Here is a 22,513-nt window from a genome sequence, read left to right as displayed (position 1 = left end):
ACCGTCTTTTCATTGGTTCTAAAGGTGGCTAGAAGAGAAAAATGACACTCATTAGGTACATTTGATCTCAACAATAAATATTTTTGTAAATGGCACCTTGACACAAGAAACAAGGCATAGCTACTTGCTACACTTTCTCAGATGTGGATGGGTGGGGGAGCACCATCATAGAAGAAGGGGGAGGGGGCTTATGGACAGGAAACCAGGAAAGGGGATAATATTTGAAATGGAAATAAAAAATATCCAATAAAAAAAGGAAAAAAAATTGCCAACAGGGTAGTTAGGTGTCAGATTAAAGTCCACATCCTACCGTCTCTTTAAACATGAATAAATTCTCCTCATACATATAGTGAGCATCAGTCCTACCAGAATATAAGAAAATGCTATTAACATTGTACCATGGATCCTAGCTGTAATGGTTGTGTAGACATCCGCTACGATGGCTCCTTTGGTCATATTTATTCTGTGCTTAGTGTTCTTTGAGGCAATAAAAATAATAATTGCAAATTGCCAGCAAATTTTCAAATCCTACACAAGATGGTCGGCATGTAGCTTGATAATCAAATTGCTATCATATTTTTGCTATTAGGTATCTTAAGAATATGCCTGTGGTACTAGCAGTTTTTGCATGATATGCAAATCCAACAAATAGAATAGTAAAAAAAATAAACAAGTCAAAGCCAGTGTAGAAAACCAAGTTAACTATAGTTTATACGTCTGATGGTTATAAAACTGTATATGGTTGCTCAAGAGTCTAAATAAAGTTGGTCAAGTTCCTTTTGAAAGTGGCAAAATGTTTGTGTATATAGCCCGCCCATTCCCTCCTATAAACTTCAAATTATCCTTGATTACTTATGATGCCTAAAACAATACAAGTAATATTAAAATACCTCTTATATCATATTGTTCAAGGACTATAGACATGCTTTGTATAGGTGTGTGTGTGTGTGTGTGTGTGTGTGTGTGTGTGTGTGTGAATATGCTTTCTATCTGAGATTGACTAAAGCCCAGATGTGAAGGCCACAGACACAGAGCAAACTTAACTTTATCCTGTTACTCCAGGGCGCCTCAAAGCTTAAGCAAAGTGATTCAGAACACTAGACGATGTGGCTTGGTCTAGACATCCAGGCACTAGAAGCAAGAAACATGAGAAGACTGGCAGATTGCAGCTACTGTTTAAAGGTCCCCTCCTACATCACTGTCACACTTCACAGTTAAGATTCTGTACAAAAATTCAAATGAAAAACCCAAGAGGATCTGAAAATTGAGTGGACTTTCATTAACCAAGGCTGGTTAAGAAACAAAAAAATTAAAAAAGCTGTGAGTGATGGTTCGTGCCTGTAATCCCAGCATTTGGGAGGCAGTGGGGGAGGAGGATTGCCATTAGTCTGTCTTGCACAGTGAATTCACCAAGGAGAGAGGAGAAAATAATCCCCGTAGCAGACCCCACAATACCAAAATCATTTCTTGCTCTATCTGGAAATCATTATTTAATCTAGGAAGTTTTTGGCTTCTCTAGAGACAATCAGACCGGAGAAACCATGATTGGAGCCCTTTGTCTCACCCAGCTCACATTCACTAACAGCGAGGACACACGCAGTGAATCAAGGTTTCTGAGGCCTGAGAACTTCACCTGGCTGAGCTCCAAATTATTTAAAGTGATTTAGATACCCAAGGGAACAGAAAACACTGAACTTCAGAAGACAGATGTCAGCAAATTCCCTTCCAACTGACACAGGAGTCCTCCCAGCCTTCTGCATGCCCCTGTGGGTATCTAAGGCTCTCTCATAGTTATCCTGCTCCAGTGTTCTTAGTAATCATCTCTGCACAGAACTCTGAGGGTGTAAAACTGCCATACAGCAGCGTGATTTACATGGTGACCTGGAGACTAAAGCAGTTTTTGCATTTATATTGGGGAAAATCCATTAACCGGATAATTTACATTTCCCTCTCGAATCTCCCTCTAGTGTGAACATTTCCAAGTTGTTGTCAATGTCCAGTCTTTGGAAGAACATTAACTTCCATCATCAGCACCATAATCATCAATCTACATTGTAATGTGAGAATTACGGGGAACTCAGATTTGCAATGGCCGTGTGCAGGGACATTATTCTAGGCTTGACCACTATCTGCCTAAAGGATGGAGAATGCAAATCACTTAGAAGTGGTACCCTGAAGGAAAAGGCCTGTTCTGGGAAGTCATCCTGGGAGCATCCATCGTAGAAGCCACTTCCAAGGTAGAAAGGGGTTAGCTAGAAAGTCGATTCTACAAATATCTAAAGTATGCATTTCTTTTAGTACAAAATACCAGCTGTTCAAATGATACTTTCATAATTTTATTTAGTCATATTAAGTATGAGTCATTTTTCTTAAAATATTTTAGTTAATTTTTATCTTAAATTCTAGTCACACACACACACACATCAATGCAATGATAAGTTTCAGATGGCTATTCAGTTGGAGTAGGGGTCCTTATTATATGGTCTGGGTTAGCTTCAAAGAAACCATCCTTTGGTCTCAGCCTCACAAGTGTTAGAATTCTTACAGTCTCCCAGTAACCAGGCTTATTGCTTTTCTAACACATGCTTTCTAATATATGTGTTCTATGTTTTAAAAAAAAATACTCCAAGTGCCATTTAAAGTATTCTCATACCCATGTTAACTTGGTTTTAGTATAATAAAATAACTAGACAGAGTTATAGAGGTAAGATGGAGAATGGACACATGTGTACATCTAGGGATGCTCAATAGTGTTTTGCAGCTTTTTGAAAGCCTAATGTCATTTTAAACTAACACGATACAGCTATGAGTCAATCTCAGTAGTGGACAGATTCAAACGGGTAAAAAAAAAAATGTCCATTCATTTACTACACAGCTTATTTAGAACTTTATCAAGTCCCCACGAAAAAATAGGCTTATTATGATATGGTACTATATTCTCAGTTTTTACCATGGGTTGATGACATCATAGGAAATACTGGAATGTGATCTCTATGCCAAGTTACCTGAATACACAAGACTGGCTCAGAAACAAGTTTAAAGACTAGGAGGAAATGGAGCTCCTCAATTTGGTGTTACTTTAGAGCTGGCTCAGTTTACTAGACTCCATTCCCTAGTCAAGAAGAGACAGTCTTTAAATGTTGGGAAAGGTAGAGTAATATCTCACTGCATGCATGGGGATTTCAGCCCCTTCGCAGAGAAATGGTTCAGACCAGAAAAGTATTCCCAAAGGCCACTGCACCTGAGGGTTTCATGGACAGCGAATGTGCAAGTAACACCTTTCCCACCCATCCCAGGATGGCCGGTGGGATGGGGGAGCTTTCCATTACACATTACCTCTTTAAATTCCTAGGTCTCTAAGTGCCCAATCCTCAGGATGGCCAGCTCTGGGCTGACACTTAAGAACCAGATGACTCTAGATTGTCTAACATTTAGCCCTGGAAGAATCTGTTCTCCCTCTGTTCCTATGGTGATAAACGAAGGTACAAAAGCCTGGGATTCTGAGTGCTTCTCCTATCATAGCTCAAACTCTTCCAGTAGCTCTAGAACAATAATCATCACCACCTCCTTTAATATCAAGGCCCCAGGGAAATAAGCCAAAGTTGCTTTAAATGTCAGTCTCTCTATTGCTCTCCCTGGTGACCTTTAGGTAACCATAACAGTGTGCCTTCCAGGCTCAGCATATGCCCAAAGTCCCAAAGACAGTGGCTAAATAAAAGCACCTCTGAAAGCCCCTTTAAGTTCCTAGAGACTGAGACTCTTGATCACCTGCCTTCCATTCCTGATCCACAGACATTCTCATGTGGCTGAAGGAGGTTAAGCTAAGCCGGGCAAATCTAGCCATTAGAAGTTATTGTGGACATGAAGCCCTGCCCTTGAATCACAGAAAACTCATTATACTTCAGTAATAATAATAAAGGATCAGAATCTGAAGTACAGTGAGATCATGGATGTTCATTCAGTCAGTCAGTCATTCAATCAATTCTCTGTCCATTGACCAGATTCTGTATATTAATCGGACATCAACAGTAGGCTCAGAGACTAGGAAATGCAGACATACACACTCATGTGCCAATGGCAAGTGTGGCATGAGAAACATAAGCCAAGAGCTATAGCATCCACATGAAAAGCAGTGGCTGCTTTCTGGAGCACCAAGGTCAGTCCCAGCGGAGATCCTTTTTTAACTGGGTCAGTAGTTCTCACATTCTTAGTCCTACAACCTTTTTCAGTTCAAATCTTACAGAGCCCATAGCGAGTGTCTGTTCCTGTGGACCGTATCTACCAAAGTGTACCGTATCCGAAGCCAGAACGGAGAGAAGTTAAAATATTTACTGTTCCATTTAAAAATAATAGTGATTCTGCTACATGCAACATTACCCATGGATTCTGTGAAAGATAATTACATTTATAAAACAAAGCCTAGTTAAAATAGCAGTTTCTAACATATTTTTTGCAAAGCTCTTAAGTGCTGTCTTAGGAACTGGAGAGGGCTCAGTCATTAAGAACTCCTAACGCTCTGAAAGGAAACTAGAATTCAACTCCCAGCACCCACATCAGACAGCTCACAACCATTGACTGTAACTACAACTGCAAGAACCTGACACCACTTCTGCCCTCCACAGGTACCCGCATGCACACACAGGTACCCGCATGCACACAGATCCATAAATACATATTTTTCTTAAATCTTTAAATGATGTCTTAATAAGAGTCAGATGGATTCTCATCTTGGCTTCTACACTGAACACAAAACCAAGTTACTTTGGTTGGATTTTATAAAGATATTGCTGCTCAGAAGAGATATGAAATGATACATCATGGTGCTTATTTTTCCTCAGTACTACATTAAAGCTCAAAAAGTAAAAAAAAAAAGGTAATTTCTTCATGGTGAGAGTCTATGGGGGAGCAGAAACTGGAAGTTGAACTTTCTGAACATGTTTTATGTAAAAATCCACTGCTAATTTTGAAATCTGAAGATACTTTCTCTGTCCATGCGTGCCTTTGAAGCAATACTTAGAAAAGAGCAGAAATACTTACTATATAGATTGTCTGAATGTCAGCCCACTTCAGGCTACAGGTTCACAAACTCTCGCTCTATTATTCCTGGTTTCATCAGAAAAGTCGTTTAGTGTTGGGAAACTGTGGTGTCTCTGGGGCCTTCACACGTTTTTATAATATTCTAACGGTTCGCTTAAAAGCTTGATTCTGAGCATTGGCAACAAAACTGTTAGTTTTCCTATTTAACTAAGCTCCTTTTTGTCCATTTTGAAGAAAAGCTTTGCTAAATACATTCAAAAAGCTACAATTTTCCAGCCCATTTTTCCCTTCAAATAAAAAACTGTGATGAGACAAAAGCAGGTACTTTAGCCTGTGACTCAGTCACGCTGCAGCTTGGAGCTAACGTGCATTTCCCATTTGAAGACTCGAGGCGGACATGTAGACAAGGGTCGATATCTAAGAAACCAATTGTTTGTACTGCTTCACTTCAGGCATCCCTAAGTAAACACCGCATCTGTGAAAATAACCTGTGAGCATGGCTAAAAAAAATACAGTGACGGCTACCACAGTTGATGTGACTGTAATATTTACTCCTGTTACAGTATCTACAGCTTTTCTCATGAGTTTCAACCACCTAAATCAATGTAAATATCAACTCAGGAAAAGAAAGGCCACTGATATCTTAATAATCTGATGGAACAATTTCAGTTTAAAGGCTTCTGCAAGGATCACATCGACCTCTGGGAGCCTGAGAATCAATCCTTCCTTTGAGAAACAACTAGCTGGACATGAGGCCTCTCTGGAGTTAGCCTGGTGAAGATCAGCAGCACCAAGGTCAGATATGCCAACTATGCCTTACTTCAGGACACATAAGTATGTTGCTGGATGCTGTGGTGCTGCAGGCTGGAATGGCCTGGGTTTGCTCACCTTAGTGATAAGCATATGTCCGGCTTGCCTAGCACCTTAACACTTACCCATCTAACTGATGCTGGGCCCTGAACACATCCTCAGCTTTTAGGTCAACTGGAGAGGGTCGCGAGGTTCCTTTCTCTTGCACTCCATACTGTACTTCCTTTCTCCTCAAGCAGAGTATTTTTTTTCTAACGCCTGGACTGTGCTGGCCAGTTATTTCCTAAGCAGTTTTGGTACTTGTTTCTGGCCTGTGTGTATGCTCATGTGACTAGAAATGGCTGGGCATCATGACTGAAGTCAGTCAGAGATGTGCGTGCGTGAATGTGTACATGCCTGCCTCCCTGCGTGTGAGCATGTGTTCGTGAGTCAAAGAGGATGGGCTTCCCTGTAGATGCCCGGCTTTTCTGTCTCTTTTAAAAGTATAGCTGATTTAATATTAAAAGTACTGATTTTCTCTTATTGAAAACAAAATATGTAATATCTATTAAACTAAAAAGAAGAATATGTTTTCTGGAATGTTTGTTTTGAAACAGCATCTCTCTGTGAAGCCAGAGGTGGCCTACAACTGACTATCAACCCCCTGGGTAGCACTGGTACTAAGGAACCACTGTGCTTGGTTAAGAAACTATTTTCCTTTAAGAATCTTGAAGTTTCATGACGTGGTCAAATGGAGAAAATGATGATTTCAGAATTAAAATATTCCTGAAGAAATGTATCTGAGTGCTATGAAAAACAAGGAATTCAGAAATATTTGAGAAAGAGGTTATACCTAAGATACACACACAAAAATACACAACACACACATACACACACAAATAAACACAGAAAGCATACAAACATACACACACATCACACATGAATACATGTACAACCTACACATAATCAAACTGCACAAATATACTATACACAGAACACATACAAACATATGCACATATACACACAAATACATACAATACATACATATACACAGTACACACACAAATACACACATATGACACACATACGTATACATACACATACAACACGCAATGCACACACACATATATATACACAACATGCACATATGCACATAAGCACACATACACACACACGAAAGATAGAAACAACTCGGAGTTAAGACACAAATGTCAGCAGTAGGTCACTGTCTTGAAGTAGAAGGCAGAGAGTTGTAGAAATGACCTTGAGGTCACCCATTTACCTGATCTCTGTCCAAGGAGCCTCAGAGTTTGATTTCAGAGTCACAACAGATCCTGATTTTGTTTTTTTCAGAGCTGAGCAGTTACTGCATCATTCGGAACAGAAACTGATCTGAGGTTGTGCAGGCAGCGCTCTATTCTATTTACCAGACCAGGAAGTGGAAAGGAATGGCTTCCAGGGCATGCTGGGAAAATACGGCCTCCTTCGTTTCAAGGGAAAGATCAAAATCAATCCTGTCTCCTCCTCTGGACATTTTCCCACATGATGTGATGCCTGGAGCTGCTGCAATTATCTTATTACGAATCTGATAATGAAACCCACACTCGTCCCCTCAACAAGCGAGAACAACAGTGTTAATGGCTACTATGCTGAGACTGGAAGGGGGGAGTTGTAGTTAACATTAGGGAGCTGAAGCTGGCAGGAGCACACACGGGCAGGTAGGGAAAAAGACTCAGGATGTTTATAAGATGAAGGGAGAGACCTAGAGAGAAGAGTGAAAGTCTAGAAGAGAAAGAAGGCAAAAAGTGAGGTATCAGAACGAGTGGAATTCTTCCTTCTGTGGCACGTTAGTTTTGATGATATTGTCAGATCCAAGGGGCACAGTTGGGATTCAATATCCATTCAGAAAGTCTTAGAAATTAGGATGGGGATCATAATGAAAGCAGAATTTGTGCAGTGTGAGATTGGAGTTGTGGAGAAATCAGAGGCCATTTGTGCCTAATAACCTCAAAGCTTTAGGTAGCCTATGAGACAAGATCACGTCAAGTGTAAATAAGCAGGAATTAAATTGAGAGCTTAACCATTTTAGCACAAGTCTGAAATAGTCACCTAGGGAAATGGGAGGGGAAGTTCACAAGGTCAGTACAAAATTAATAAACAATTTTCAGGAAGAAATCAAGATCATAACTCCGAAAATTATAGAGCCTCAAGTCCATACAAGAAAGAGCATTTATGTACAAAGCTTAGAGTCTGCCCCAGACCTGGGAGAAAAACCACATAGATTTTGGGAGACAATACTCATCTGCTCATTTGTAATTGACTATAACAGTGTAATTGACTATAGCGATAATGCATATTAGGGAATGGATGGCGTCAGAGTGCTCTAAAACACACGGAGAACACAAGGTGACCAGCGAACTGAAGAATTCCCAAGAACCAAATGAGGGGCAGAATGGAAGAGAGCATGAGGGAAGCTGGAAATAGAAACTGTGACAGGAAGGGACAATATCAGAGGTAGACACATTTAGGGAATCAGCAGAGTGTGACCACAGTCACATGTGCACAAAATGCAATTTTGAAGGTGGAATTGTGTGTGTGCATGTAGGGGGGGGTGTCCAAGTAATTATAAAGCAGGATATTAGATTACTGTCTACATGAAAGGCTGGTCAGCTATAATGTGCAGGTCACTTGCTGGTTTCTCTAAATAAAAATTTAACAGAACATAGCTACAGTGATACATTCACCTATTATATTTACCTGGTATCTGTGGGCGCCTTCTCACTATAACCATCTATTGAGTAGTTATAGAGACCAAGTGGCTAAAGATTGAAAATATTTACCACCTGTCCTTTCAGGGAACACTTGTTAACCTGGGTCAACACAGTTAATAGGCTTGTATAAAGGCAGGAGACAGATTGAAAGAAAAACAGGGCCAGTGCCAAACACAATCACTGCTGAGTAGCTGGGACACAAATAAATGGGACAGGAAGGAAAGGAGAGAGTGACAGAACTGAAGAGATAAACTTCCCAAAGCAAATGTTGTTCTGCAAGGATAGAGGAGTCCCATAAGCAAAGGGATGCTTATTTTGAAAGTGTCCTTATATGTAGTGTGTGTGTGTGTGTGTGTGTGTGTGTGTGTGTGTGTGTGTATGTGTGTATGTTGTGTGTGTGTGTGTGTGTGTGTGTATTCTTACCTTTCATCTTCTTAAATTAAATCTAGTATGTGACCACCTAGCTAGCATTGCATTTCCAGGTATGATACGGCAGTGTAAAGGATGTGTGTGGCATTTCCTCCTTTCCTTAAATTAAAAAACTTCTTCTTATTCTGAGCATCGGCCCTTCCCCTTCCAGTAAGTTCTTGCATCCCTGTTGGCTGCTTTGCCACACAGAATGACACTGGCTTTAAGGAGAGCAGAGGAATGGGATAGAAGGATCTTAGGCCTCCTTGAATAAAGCAAGGAATTCTGCCAAGCTTCACCACTGACCGACCCTAGGATTGTCACTCGAGGAAGACATAAGCCTTTCTCCATTTAGTTGCTTTTAGACAGCCTGGTTTTTTGTTTGTTTGTTTGTTTGTTTTTGTTTTTGTGGGTTTTTTCACGTTTACGATGCCCATTTAAAAATCTTACTTAAGGAGTATCTCCATATCTAGGTTTTACATTTACATGTGTGTTTATATTCAGTTAGCTTTACTTTGGAGCCCATACATGGCTCTAATGCTGAGAAGTCACGCAATAGAATCTGCAGTGGCATGGCAAAGACAGTAGCCATCTATCCCATAGACATGGGAAATGCCTCAGAGCGCAGTGTCCCGTGGGCATGACACTCCATCAGATTATGCCCCTTTGTAGTGCTAGAATACAGGAGCCACTGTGCTAGTCACACTTTTGGTCCTGTGACAAGTATTTGAGAGAAATAAGTGGAAATGGGACTTATTTCAGTCACAATTTCAGAGGTTTTAGTATGTGATCACTCCATTGTTTTAGGACTATGGCAAAGCAAAAACATCCCAGAGAAAAGGTATGGTGGATGAAAAGCTCTTCACTTCATGTGGACCAGAAAGCAAAGAGAAAGAAATAATAAAGAATAATGGTCAAAATATAGCTCTGAAAGGCATGCTCCTATACCAATCAACTTCTTCCAACTAAAGCACACTTTAACAGTTCCGTCATCACCCAATAATCCACGTAAAATCTGAGCCCATCAAAGAAGTAAACCATTGATTAGGTCCTAGTTCTCAAGCTTAATGACTAGGGCAATTTAAAAATCAAGATTCACCACATTAGTTACCCAGGAAATAGAAAGGACAAAAAGGGGGAGACAGAAAAAGAGTGAGGAAGAGAAAACAAAGAATGAGTCTGAGAGTTTATATGTAGAGAAAAAGCAGCTCTCCAGGGAAAAGCGGGGGGACCCAAAGCCTCAGTCAGGACCACAGTGTGCAGACTTGCAGGGTACCACTAGATGCCTGTGCATAGATTGCAGAGCAAATAGAGTCTCAGGGAAGCTAGATCGTGTGTCAATTATTCCTGCAGTCTACAAAGAGTTAAAAACAGATTTCAATAGGTACTGCTAGGATGTACACGCTTAATCTCATGTCCCTTCAACTATGTGTTGACATTTTTAGAGATGGCACCAAAATATTACTTAAGTATTTATTTACATCCTTTGACCTATTTTTTGATTTACCCTTTCTATTACTTGTTCCTTAAGCTATAGCTCATTATTTCTAACCCAAACCTAGAAGTGCTATGACCTGCTCACACATCCCAGCATCCTTTGACTGTTACCTTCCACTTATGTTCATTATCTCACTAACAAAGTCACTAATTCACAACTTGGTCATTATAATCATCCCATCTCCAGGTAATGATTTAGACATCATAGATCATTTCAATGCTGTTTAAATTGTTCTAGAAAAAAGAAGCAATTACTTTTATGGAGCCAATGTAAAATTGATACTAAATTCTGACAAAGGTTACACAGCCACAAAACCTAAGAATAGCCTCGCTTAGAAATAGTGATGCAAAGTACTCTTTACAACATATTATTAAACAAAATCCAATTTCATATTCAAAGAACAATTAATTATTACCAGGTGAAGACTGTTTCACAAATGTAAAAGCAGTTCAAATTGAGGAAATCTATGTATATAATTTATTTTTCAAATAAATCCAGGGACAATGTATTCATTAGGGTTTTACTGCTGTGAAGAGACACCATAACCAATGCAACTCTTATAAAGGACAACTTTTGATTAAGGCTGGCTTACAGGTTCATAGTTTCAGTCTATTTATCATCAAGGAGGGAGCATGGCAGCATCCAGGCAGGCATGGTGTAGGAGGAGCTGAGAGTTCTACATCTTATTCCAAGGGCAAACAGGAGAATGCTGGCTTCTAGGCATCTAGGGTAAGGATCTTAAAGCCCACTCCCACAGTGACACACCTACCCCAACAAGGCCACACCTACTCCAACAAGGCCACATCTCCTAATAGTGCCACACTCCCTGGGCCAAGCAAATACAAACCAACACAGACAACATTCATATCATTAGTTCTATAAATTCTGAAAAACATTTAATTATAAAAATATTCTTTGTGAAGGAAAAGATCAATTCTTCTTTAATATGCTAACTTTTATTCAACTTAACCTTATTTCAAAGTCAGATCTAAAAATTATTGAATGGATATGTATTAAAGGTGATGTCTCAAGTCAAAGGGAAACCTGTGGCCATTTAATGAATGGTACAGACATCTGGGCAACTACAGAGACAGCTAATGTATAACATCATACAGCATATCTGGACAAGGAAGTATGCCATATCACATAGCAGAACAAGCTCAAGATCTATTACATATTTACATGTAAAGGATAAACACTAGGATTTAAAAGAAAACTTATGAATCAGTTTATAATCTTAACATGTAGAAAATATTCTCAGCCAAACTTCTAAAAGGTGTAGAATCTAAAAAAAAAAATAATTAACGCTTTAATTTTATGAATTTCAAATCTTTCCCAAACCTGGCAGCTAAATGAACAGACAAGATCTTCCATGGTGACACACAGTTTTCAATTCAGAACGTAGGAAGTAAAGGCCAGCCCAGGTGATATGGGATCACCACAGAAACAAACAAAACGAACATAAACAAGGGAAAAAAACACTCCATGTAAAATGCTTATTATTAACATTATAGAAAAAGGATAACCTACCAAGTATCTGAGCACTTGTAACATACAAAACTGACTAGCAGTGGGATGTTAACCCATGGACTGACAAATACTACACAGTCGTGCACTGACACCTATAAAGTGTGGGCTGTAGAGACCTTCATATACTGCTGATGGGCATCCAGTCTGGTTTACCCATTCAAGTGCCAACTGACAATCTCGCTATGTATTCATCATCTTTATGATTAGAAATTCTCCTCCTGGCATATGATATATGAATTTCCCCCCAAAGTACCAAAGGAAACGTGCACAATGATAATAATCACATTGTATCCAGTGGTAGGAAGTAAGAAGCAACCTGTGTGTCAGCCATCCAAGGAGCTGGTAAAATAGGGTCAATTTTCACAATAGGGTGTTCTACAGCAATTGGATTCCTTTGAACTATGGTGCCAGTGTTCCTTGAATGCGCTGCTAGATGTGCTAGGATATTTACATCTGAGTGCTCTATACACCTGAGCTTACTTGAGAGTTAACTAAGGTTAAAAATTAAAATTTAGTCATTGCACTAGCTACACCTGAAGAGCTGAAGAGGCATGTGTTATTAGAAAGTACCATATCAGATAAGACACATGTAAGACAGTAACATTATTGTTAGATAACAGTGGTCTATAATCATGTATCATAACACGATTAAGTCTTCATAAATGTAGTTCTGAGTAAGAAAGAGAGGAATGTCAAGCACACCTGTTGTCCTAGCACTGTAGGCAGTACAGGAGGATCAGAAGTTCAAGGCCATCCCACACTAAATGAGTCTCATTCTCTAAATAAATGCATAGACACATAAAAATGTAAATATAGTTGTGGGACAACAAAGTGACTTGGCAGGCAGAGGTGCTTGCAGACAGCCCCGAGTTGATAAATTCAACCCCTGTAATCCACACAGTAGTAGGAAAGAAAAGACTCGCATAAATTGTCCTGAGAACCCCCACAAGTTTAATGTTACATGGAGCATCTGCGCTACCACACACATGTGCACACACATGCACACACTAAACATTTTTATGAGGCAAAGGAAGTAGAAATTAGGAACAAAAATAAAATAAAATAGATGCCCAGATAAATTAATAAAGCCTTGGAAGGAGAAGGGCTTACATAGACTCGAGATAAAACTAAGCTGTGAGTTGGGGAATATTTTTAGCATAAAGCTCTACATTGCGATCGCAAAAAATACACACAAATAAACACAACAAAAAGTAAGCATACAAAACTTACATGCAGCCTTCAGCAAAAACAACTTCTTTGACAAACTGAAGACATTCTTTTAAAAAAAGGAGACACTCAGTGTATGTTCACTAGGACTTCTAGCAAAAATGAACTTGTCCAGGTACAAATCTACAAGAAGGAAGCTGTTGCAGACAAACTGAAAAACTGGGAAGTGATCGCTATTACCCAGTTCACTGTTGGTCCTGCTCTAAGCACACAGAATCAGAGCAAGAATCCTGCCAAGATAATAAATGTGTGCATTAAACGTATCAATACTTCCAGGAGTCAAGATAAGTTCCTGAACATGTGAAGAAAAATTATGAGACAAAGAAAGACGCTGAAGAAAAATACACCTGGATTCAACTTCAGAGACACATTTCAGTTCTGCCCAGAGTCTGAGGTTAAGGAAGTAACGAGGAGAAGGAAGACTAGGGTATTTTGTAGGATGGTCCGACTACTTTATAATGGCATAACCATGGATATATTATCACGCAAGAAAAATGAGAGGCATGAGCATTTACATGTAACTTGACAGTGCCAAGAGCCAACTCGATTGCCAGGGAATTAAAATAAATCACTTGGGGTTGGGGATTTAGCTCAGTGGTAGAGCGCTTGCCTAGCAAGCTCAAGGCCCTGGGTTCGGTCCCCAGCTCCGAAAAAAAAAAAGAAAAGAAAAGAAAAACGTAAAATAAATCACTTAGGAGGTTCAAGGACCCTAAAATAGGCTGCAGAGTGTGACAAAATCATTAACTCTGCCGTAGGTGTCTGAATAGTCTCAGGAAAGGCAGTGAGGGGTACGTGCTGACTCAAGCAACTTTGGGAACGAGTGATGTTTAAAACTGAAGCAAAAGAAAGAGTACTGAAAACTGTACGCTCACTGCTAGCCATTTCCCGCAGGGTGCGGGCAAGCAATTCTAATACCGGCTACAAACTGCAACCTGGAATTGGAAATTTAAATAACGGGATGGCAGATGATCAGAACCAGGGTTCTCAGTGTGGCAGATAGTCAGGAGAGAAACCGTAGACTGACTCATGAAGGGTAGAATGGAGTTAGAGTTGTCGGTATGAACTGAGGCTTAACTTGATATGCCTACATGTGCCACCTATAGAAGTGCTCTCTGCATTCATGTGTGTACGAGTTATTAAACACGGTTTGTCCCTTTGTTGTGCCAGATGACAAGGTAGAAACGATGTACCTAGTTAGTACACAAAATAATTCTTCGTGCCTATATTTTGTTTTGTAATATTTTCCAAAAAGGAATCAGGGTCCCTGAGAGAACTATTTCAGGTGCATGTGGGGAATATCTGAGATAAACCTAGAAGAACTTACGTTGACTAAAAGTAAGCAGTGTTCAAAACATAAAACCACACTAATAGAGGCATGTGAACTACACAGGAGCCTACTGACAGAGTACCCATTAGGCTAAGCTAGAACAAGCAACTTGTGCAATAAAACCAATAGAATGATATTGAATTAAAACCCCAAATACAAAATGAATATTTCCTAGTATATAAAATAAGTATTTATGAGTCCACTTGTTATGAATGAGTGCATGAATAAGTAAATAAATAAATGAACAAACAAACAGGAAATACAATTCTCCCATATAGGATGATTCTGAATAATGCAGACACTAAGTCTATAAAATAAGTACTTTAGTGTGGTCTGTGGGCAATGTATTGTGCCGGAGTTGAGTTCAAAATGGGAAGAAAAGTGAACCTCTATAGAGGAGACCTCACAGCACAGCCTCACTAGGTGGTCAAGATCAACAGCACCTGTGATCAGCCATGCTGATATCATATAAAAAATGATAGAATATTCCTTCTTCCTCAAACCTCACATCTCTTCTAACTACTGGGGAAAGATCAGAGGAATCCCAATGGAAGAACCTTCTACGAATGACTGACCAATACTCTTCAAACCGACAATGTCATTAAGAACAAGTCTGAGAATCTGTCATTGGCAAGGGAAGCCTAAGGAAACAGGACAAGTAACGGAATGCAGCATCGTACTCAGGACCCTAAGCAGAAAGCCAAAAGCTGATTCATCAGCTATGAAAAGAACATCTGACTAATATAAAAGTTTAACAGGAGGAGAGCCTGAGCGGTCATGTATCTATGTTCTAACTAATGAAGCATGTCTTTCAAAAATAAAGACCTAAAAAAAAAAAATCCATCTTCAAAATTCCTTTTATTCCTCCCTTTCTCACTAAGACCTTTTATTCGTGATGATTCTGCTCATTTTGTTTTGTATCCTTCCTTTGCATAAATTTTGACCATTCTGTACCTGTCCTCACGTAAGATGACTCCATAATACATGATGACATATCATGAGTGTATGAACATATATTTACGTCCTGTCTTCAACTATCGGCGCTTGCAGGTTTTGCTATTACCAACAACATTGCTGCAAATACTCCTGTTATAAACTACAGACTTTCTCTGTGGTGCAATATGTAGCTAGAAGTGAAACTGCTTGGTCTTTGAGTGGTCACACTTTCAACCCCGCTTTTACAAAAGTTGTGGTATATCAATCCAGATTTCCTGGAGCAATAGTCTAATTGTTATGAAGTGTTCTGTGGAAAGAATCCTCATGGAGATGTTTTGATTTTCTCATAAAATTTTTAAATGACATCATACTTGTAATAAAAGTAATATGGTGATAGATGTCATGCAATTCATTAGAAACTGTCATAGGCCAACATCCTGGATGGTTAACTTGCTGTATATAGTCTGTGGGCATCTATCTGAACGTGGTATAAAAGTGAAGGAATGAAGATTTGGTATGTCTCTGCTGAAAATGTACTGAGTTCTGTCCTCATAAACTGACATTTATCTGAGAAACTCCTAGCCATTTAATTTTAATCATATTCATAAGGAGGGGAGGAAGGGAAGAATAAAAGAAAAAATTGTAAGGGGAAGGAAGCAAGGGAGGGAATATGTGTGTGTTCACACATATACATATGTATGTATGCATATGCATGTATATGTCTTCTCTCTATAAAACAAGATCTCAATCTTCCCTCCAAAGAGGAATAAAGAAATTAAGCTCGTATTTATTTTTCTTTCATAAGCGCCAATGTCTTGAATTTAAGCTATGTCAGCAGATCTTGAAGAACACTTGAAGCATCATAAAAATTCATCACTCCTGCATTCAAACCTCCTTTGATGTAAAAAAAAAACTACATTTCCATAGAGAAACAGTAAATAATAACCCTCTCAATAGTATAAATTAGTGCGATCTGCTTCTCTGTGTTGTTCAAGTGCGGAAACCTCCAACTTAAGATTGCTGTCATTCATCCCACCATGCCTCAGATGAGGCTGCAATTCCACATAAACGTGTTCGCTGCTGATCTAAATAGTTCACTATATGGAGAAGCAAGAGAAATAAAGGAAATACATCTTAAAGTTCCCCTTTCAATGGGAGATGGAGAGACGTGTGAAAAGAAGCTAGGGATAGTGAAGTGCTTCACTTGCTTACTGTGAGTCCAAAGCCCACCTGGAAGGAGAAAATGCTGTCCCGTGTTAAATCTGAAGCCAGTTCCTCACTACATGATGGCTCACTAGACTCTTAGGGTACATTCTAAGCAGCGCAAGACCATATAACGAAAGTCAGAAGCTTCATCCGGGAGCTAAACATGGTATTTTTGTGTGGGCTCATGCTTCTATCCCCCTCATGCTCTGTTCGCATTTCGAGAGGGAACTTCTCAGAATACTGGCCTAGTGTCTACATCAGCTAGATTGCTCTTCATGCCTGTAGATGCCATGGAATATCTCCAAGCAGTAAAGGAACAGGACTGGAAATAAGAATCCCCCAATTCACAACCAAATCAAACGTCTTAGGTGTTTCTTGATGGAGTTCACCCTCTGCATTGAGGCTTGTGTGAGGAAAAACTCAGTGGACAAAGTTCTCCTAGAAGCATTTGCACACAGAGGATTTCTGTGTATAAAGCCGAGGAGTCTGTTTTCTTTATCCTTGCCACTGCTAGGGATCATTTATTTATGTAAAAGGATACTTTTGGAAAAGATTAAACCTTAAAGCGAAAGACATAGAGAAAGGACGAAATGTCATATGAAGTCACCTAAGTTTAAGTGACAGACAGGTCAACCCATTATTAACAAGTGGACCCTGAACTCTTTGTTTACCCCAGTGATCCTCAGTCTTTTCCACTGCTGGAATGGATGGTAAACTGGAGGCTGACACCACATCTATCTTCATAGCCTGTTCTTTTAACCACCACACTGGGCTACTCTAGATACCAAGAGCATCATATATGAGGGCCCATGCTACCCCAATATAGGCTGATTTATCCTTAGGTGTACTTTCTTCCATGAAATCCATGATAGGTAATGCATGATACCGAGGCTCAAGGACAAGCTGTCTCTTCATTAAGGTCTATACATGCAAAGGCTCAAGAGTTGATTTGAAGCGGAAGAACCCTCTCCAGTTATGATTGGTAGTTATAGCGCATCTCATTAATAACACTGAAAATCTGGATGACCCTCTTTACATTAATGTATTCCAAGATCAAATATGCACCCAAAGCAGGAATGCCTGCTTCTATGAAAGCCAAGACATTTAGTTGAGATATTAGTATGGTAAACGTTTGAAATCTCCCAAGAGGATAATATGGCTTTTGTACTCAAATACTTTTTAGTTAGAAATTGCAGTTACTTTGTAGTTGTTTAAGACCCTTGAACACACACTTAAAAGCAGAGGTTTAGATAATCTGACTCGGGAGTTGCCTGATGAGTACCCTAAAGAAGAAAATCTGCCACCGTAAAATTCATATTTGTGGAAAGACGGGCAGGATAGAGATGGCAGGACCTGAATATGAACGTTACAATTCAAAGCCATGTATAGCCAAAGGAGATGTAACTTATAGTACCTCCTTACCCTTGTACCACACTCTGTAACTTGCACCTCAAAGAACAGGAGACAAGGAATCTTCCTACACTACCACATCTTACATGTAAAATGGACAGGGCTGATAGCTGAGATAGCCTCTGGAGTCCATCTCACTGGTTCCAGGTCAAGTCAGCCCTCGTGCCTGACCTGTGGAGAGCCCTACTCTCCAGACTCACATGAAGTCCCCACTCTTCCCATATCTAGGCTCCGCTCTAGTCAGGGTAATCTCCATACATAGCCAGGTCATTCCTATATTCAAGTATTCATAGTCACCACTCTCCTGTTAACTAACCTATCCACGTGACCTCAAATACCATCACTTCTAGACAAAGCCAAGTTAAATCTACCTTTGACTTTATTCATATATATATGCATAATACACATATACATATATATGCATATGTGTATATATTTACATATATATATGTATACACATATATATGGTTGTCTTTGTAAAAATAACATAAAGTAGTGTTCCAGATTATGGTGGTCTGTGGAGGGGTTAGGGAAGGCTTCACAGAAAGGTTAAATGGGTGCAATGCTCATACACTAGGACACCTATGGGTAGGGAAAAGACAAAAAGCCCTGTAGGGAGAAGAAGTGAAAAGTCTTTAAAGGATCCCGAAAAGATGACTTGGAAGGATTGCTAGGCTTAAAAAGTTGGCAGCAAGATCACTTATTAGATATCCTTGCTTGATATGGTTGACAGGACTGTGTTTAACTCATTGAAATGACAAGACTTGATCCTCAAAGCAAAAGAAAGTCAGCACATGTTTTGTTGTTTATTCTCATCTTTTCCCCAGGAGTGGCAGGACCTGATTTTGGTCAAGGTGCGGCCAAGCACATACTCATGGGACCTGCTCTTTCTTGTCACTGGAACATCTATTTCCTTGGCATTCTTATGCTCGTCAACATCCAAACACCCAGCTAGGGATGGTTACTTCTCTTACCAGCACCTTTGTGTTCCTGGTGAGGAGAGAGTATCTGGGGCCAGGGATGTTGTAGTCAACTTCTATGCCCTGATAGTCCCAAAGAGAGCTAAGAAGTATGAGCTTCATAAATTCCCATCACTACTGACTGCAAGCTCGTCTGCTACTACCAGACAAGTGCAAGACAAGATCTACACAAATTATTACTTCCCTCTCTGTGACTCCTCAGTTGCAGCACTCAGAACAACAACAGTTAACTTTAAGAACAAGTATCCTTCTGTCTGTCCTCCATGAACTTGGACTCCTCTCCCTTTCTGCTCACTTAGATGCTGCTCCTCTGAAACTCCAGCCCAAAAGGGACAGACAGACACTAGCAAATCAGTGGTCCTGAGCGTGTTTAGGTGTCTGGGAAGTTGGAGAACAACCATGCACTTTCTGGTCCTGAAGTGAAAGTGTCTGTGCCTCTGTGTAAGTGCCTTAGTACAGCAGGTTACCATAGCAACCCCAACAGGGTGCTGCAGTGGGCAGCTTCATACAGAGGCGCAGAAAACCAATTATTGAACCTCTAAGCTTTGGACATCCAGCTCATATAGGTCTACCATGCTATACAGGCCTGGCTTTGGAATTCTTCAAAAAGAGAAGTGGAGTTCTGAGTGGCTGCTAGCCCAACCTCCCCTTTTCATCCATGTATGCCCACCTTTAGGCACAGTAAATACTGCATGCAGAACCACAAACATATAATTCTCCACACTCATTCTCACAAAGCACGACGAACAGACTGAATTTGCACATCAGCATGACTTCAGCACAACTTTATAGCCACTGAATAACTCAACAAATTGTATGCTGTAGTGAGTAGCATATCCACGCTGTTCCTATTGCTAGCCAGCCCCCAGTCTTCATTATGTTACTGGTATTTTTCCTGCAAAAAAAATAAAATAAAATAAAATAATCTGTTCAAGTGTGTAGGTTGGTTTCACTGAGTTCAACTGAGTTGCAGTCCAGGAACTGTAAATGAACTTTTCATAGGACCAGGCAATTTTTAAAATTACTTCTCCATTGTGGCTCAGAAAGGAGGGTTTACTCACCTACTCTTTATGCTCTCAGTATACAGATGAATCTTTTTAAAAAAAAAGAGCAGGGGGAAAGGTTCTAATTTCACCTGTGGTTTCAACCTACACACGGCCAGTAGGGAACCATGTTCCTAAAAGTGAATTTGAGTTTGTAGGACATTAAGTAAATGTGAGAGTACCCTGGATTGATTATATATATGAGTTATGATTTGCCTTTAACCCTTCTCCTGGACAACATTGGAATGTGTGAAGCATATTGTAAGACTTCATAATTGTACTCCAAAGAAATGGAGTGCACAGTTAGTTAGTGCAGGCAGCATGGAAAGACATAAAGCTTCAGATGGAGAAGTGGAAGAATGTGTTACCTCAGTCACAAGAGCCCGTGATGCTTTGCAAGGTGTAGTAATGAAAATAAGAAGGGCAGTGTCAAAAGGATATAAGATTCGGGACCTGAAGGAATTTTGAGACCTAAGAAAATTATGAGAAAGGGATCAGAGAGATGTAAACAAAAGGAGAGAGAAGCCAGTCTGTGTGCAGGAATAGCTATACCTACCTAGGGTGGTTTAGAAAACAGAGGAGAGCAATAGTAATAACTGGGCCACGCAGTTGGGCCATTTCCTTAGCAGACACTTTAAAATGTCATGGAGAGGGGGAGGCACCCGAATAAAGAGGTTCTTAGATTTAGGCATGAAGGTACAACTTCCTAAGATAAACTCCAGGTGCATAAGAAATTTGTTTGGAAGGAAGGGTCTCCAAGCCCTGATGAGTATCAGCCCTAGCAGTGAAGTATACACTTGCTGGCAAGATGACCACAGAACTCCATTTCCTAAAGCCCGGGGGTAGCTGTGGGTGGGTATGGGTGCCCAAGGATGTGAAGCAAACAGCTACTAAGCATGTGGCAGGCAAGCAGGGAGAGAGGCCTATGAGAGTTGGGCTAGAAACTGACGCTGTTCAGATGTGCTCCTGAATGAAAGCTCCCAGCTCAAGGCTGAGGAAGATTTCAGAGACACTCTAGCAACCTGTTCCTTTGGGGCAAGGCAACTGTGAGGGAAGGGTCAGGTCTCCAGATTGGATTTGGGGAGACATCAGGTGCACCGAGGCCCAAGTGCTGGCCTGCAACTGTATGTGAAGAAAGGTCCAGGAGTGGGGCGGATCCAGGAGGTAGTGTGGGGGAGGGGAAGTGGCCACGGCAAGTGGATGTGTCGAACGGGCCGGGGGAGGGGGGGTGCGCCTGTCCAGCGCCTCCTCCGGCCTCTTCCACCTTTCCCGGGACTCACCCAGCACGAAGTAGGGTAGCTCCGTGTTCTCTAGGTCGTCCACTACGACCATTTCTCCGGGGAAGTCATTGCGCACAGAGAAGAGAAGCTTGGGTTCGGAGGCCGAGGGACTGTGCATGATGCTCAGGTCGTTCTCGCGCAGGAAGGGCAGTGCCGACACGGTGATGCTCTTGAGCTTGCACTCCAGCTCCTTGGATGGATCCACGTCGCCGGCCGCTGTGGCCAGCACGGCAGCCGGCCCCCAGCAGCAGGCGAACAGGGCGCATAGCCCGGCTAAAGCCATCTTGAGCCCTGGCCGCCTTCCTCCCAGCGCTGCGATGGTGGGGGAGGCAGCCAGCAGGGAGGGAGCAGCGAGCAAGCAAGGGAGGCGGGGGAGGGGGGGGGAGGGTGGGGAGGGGACACGGAGCTCGAGAGCCCTGGTCCCCGAAATGAGATGCTTCTCAGAGAGCCCTAGGTTCCAGCGCTGAGGTCTGGAGAGCCCGGCTCTTTGTTTCCCGGAGCTGCTTATCTGGGGAAAGGAAAGGGGGTTGGGGCGGGGGGGGGGGTGCGAGAAAAAGGAAAGAAAGGATGTTGGGAGGAAAGAGGAAGAGAACGGGGGATTCTAGGGAATCAGGTCAGCCCCCAGCTGGCTGAGGATGCTCCTGCCTCTCTCCTCCTTTCCATCCCCCAGGCTCTTAGTTATTAACTACCTGCTCTGCATTTTTAAAATTGCGTCTTTGTAATGCAAACATTTCTCCTGTCGCAGCATCATCCAAATCGCTTGGGAAAAGGCGTACACTGGCACACACCTTAAAGGGCTCATCTTCAAAAGCAGGGGTTGGGGGTTGGGGGTGTCTTTCTGGATAAAAATGTACCCAATGTTTTGGGATTTGTGGGTGTGGCTTATCCTCCTTTTCTTCTTGTTCTTTTCTTTTCTCCTCCCCTTCCCTCCTCCTCCTCCTCCTTTATCATCTTCTTCCTCCTCCTTCATCGTCCTCCTCCTCCTCTTTCTCCCCTCTTCTTCCTCTTAAAAAAAAAAAAAAGAAAAACCAACTTCTTTGTTGGATTGGATTTGTCTGTTGGACTAAGGGG

The 22,513-nt window shown here is 41.0% G+C and overlaps 1 protein-coding gene across 5 annotated transcripts in view; it reads right to left on the bottom strand.

Moving 5' to 3' along the window:
* Astn1 (astrotactin 1) overlaps positions 1–22,287 on the bottom strand; it is a 307,737-nt gene extending 285,450 nt beyond the window's left edge. The window contains exon 1 of one of the 5 annotated variants that reach the window (XM_032914598.1): positions 21,443–22,287. In XM_032914598.1, coding sequence (XP_032770489.1) covers positions 21,443–21,725 — 283 coding nt within the window. In that variant the 5' untranslated portion in view covers positions 21,726–22,287. The remainder of the gene's footprint in view (positions 1–21,442) is intronic. The other 4 variants (XM_032914599.1, XM_032914597.1, XM_032914600.1 and 1 more) reach the window with 4 other exon arrangements.
* Between the last annotated feature and the right edge of the window lie 226 nt (positions 22,288–22,513).

Source organism: Rattus rattus, chromosome 10 (genome assembly GCF_011064425.1).
Source record: "Rattus rattus isolate New Zealand chromosome 10, Rrattus_CSIRO_v1, whole genome shotgun sequence".
In the NCBI taxonomy this organism is placed as follows: domain Eukaryota; kingdom Metazoa; phylum Chordata; class Mammalia; order Rodentia; family Muridae; genus Rattus; species Rattus rattus.
Note: the sequence above shows the minus strand (reverse complement) of the source record. Positions and strands in the feature narration are given on the sequence as shown.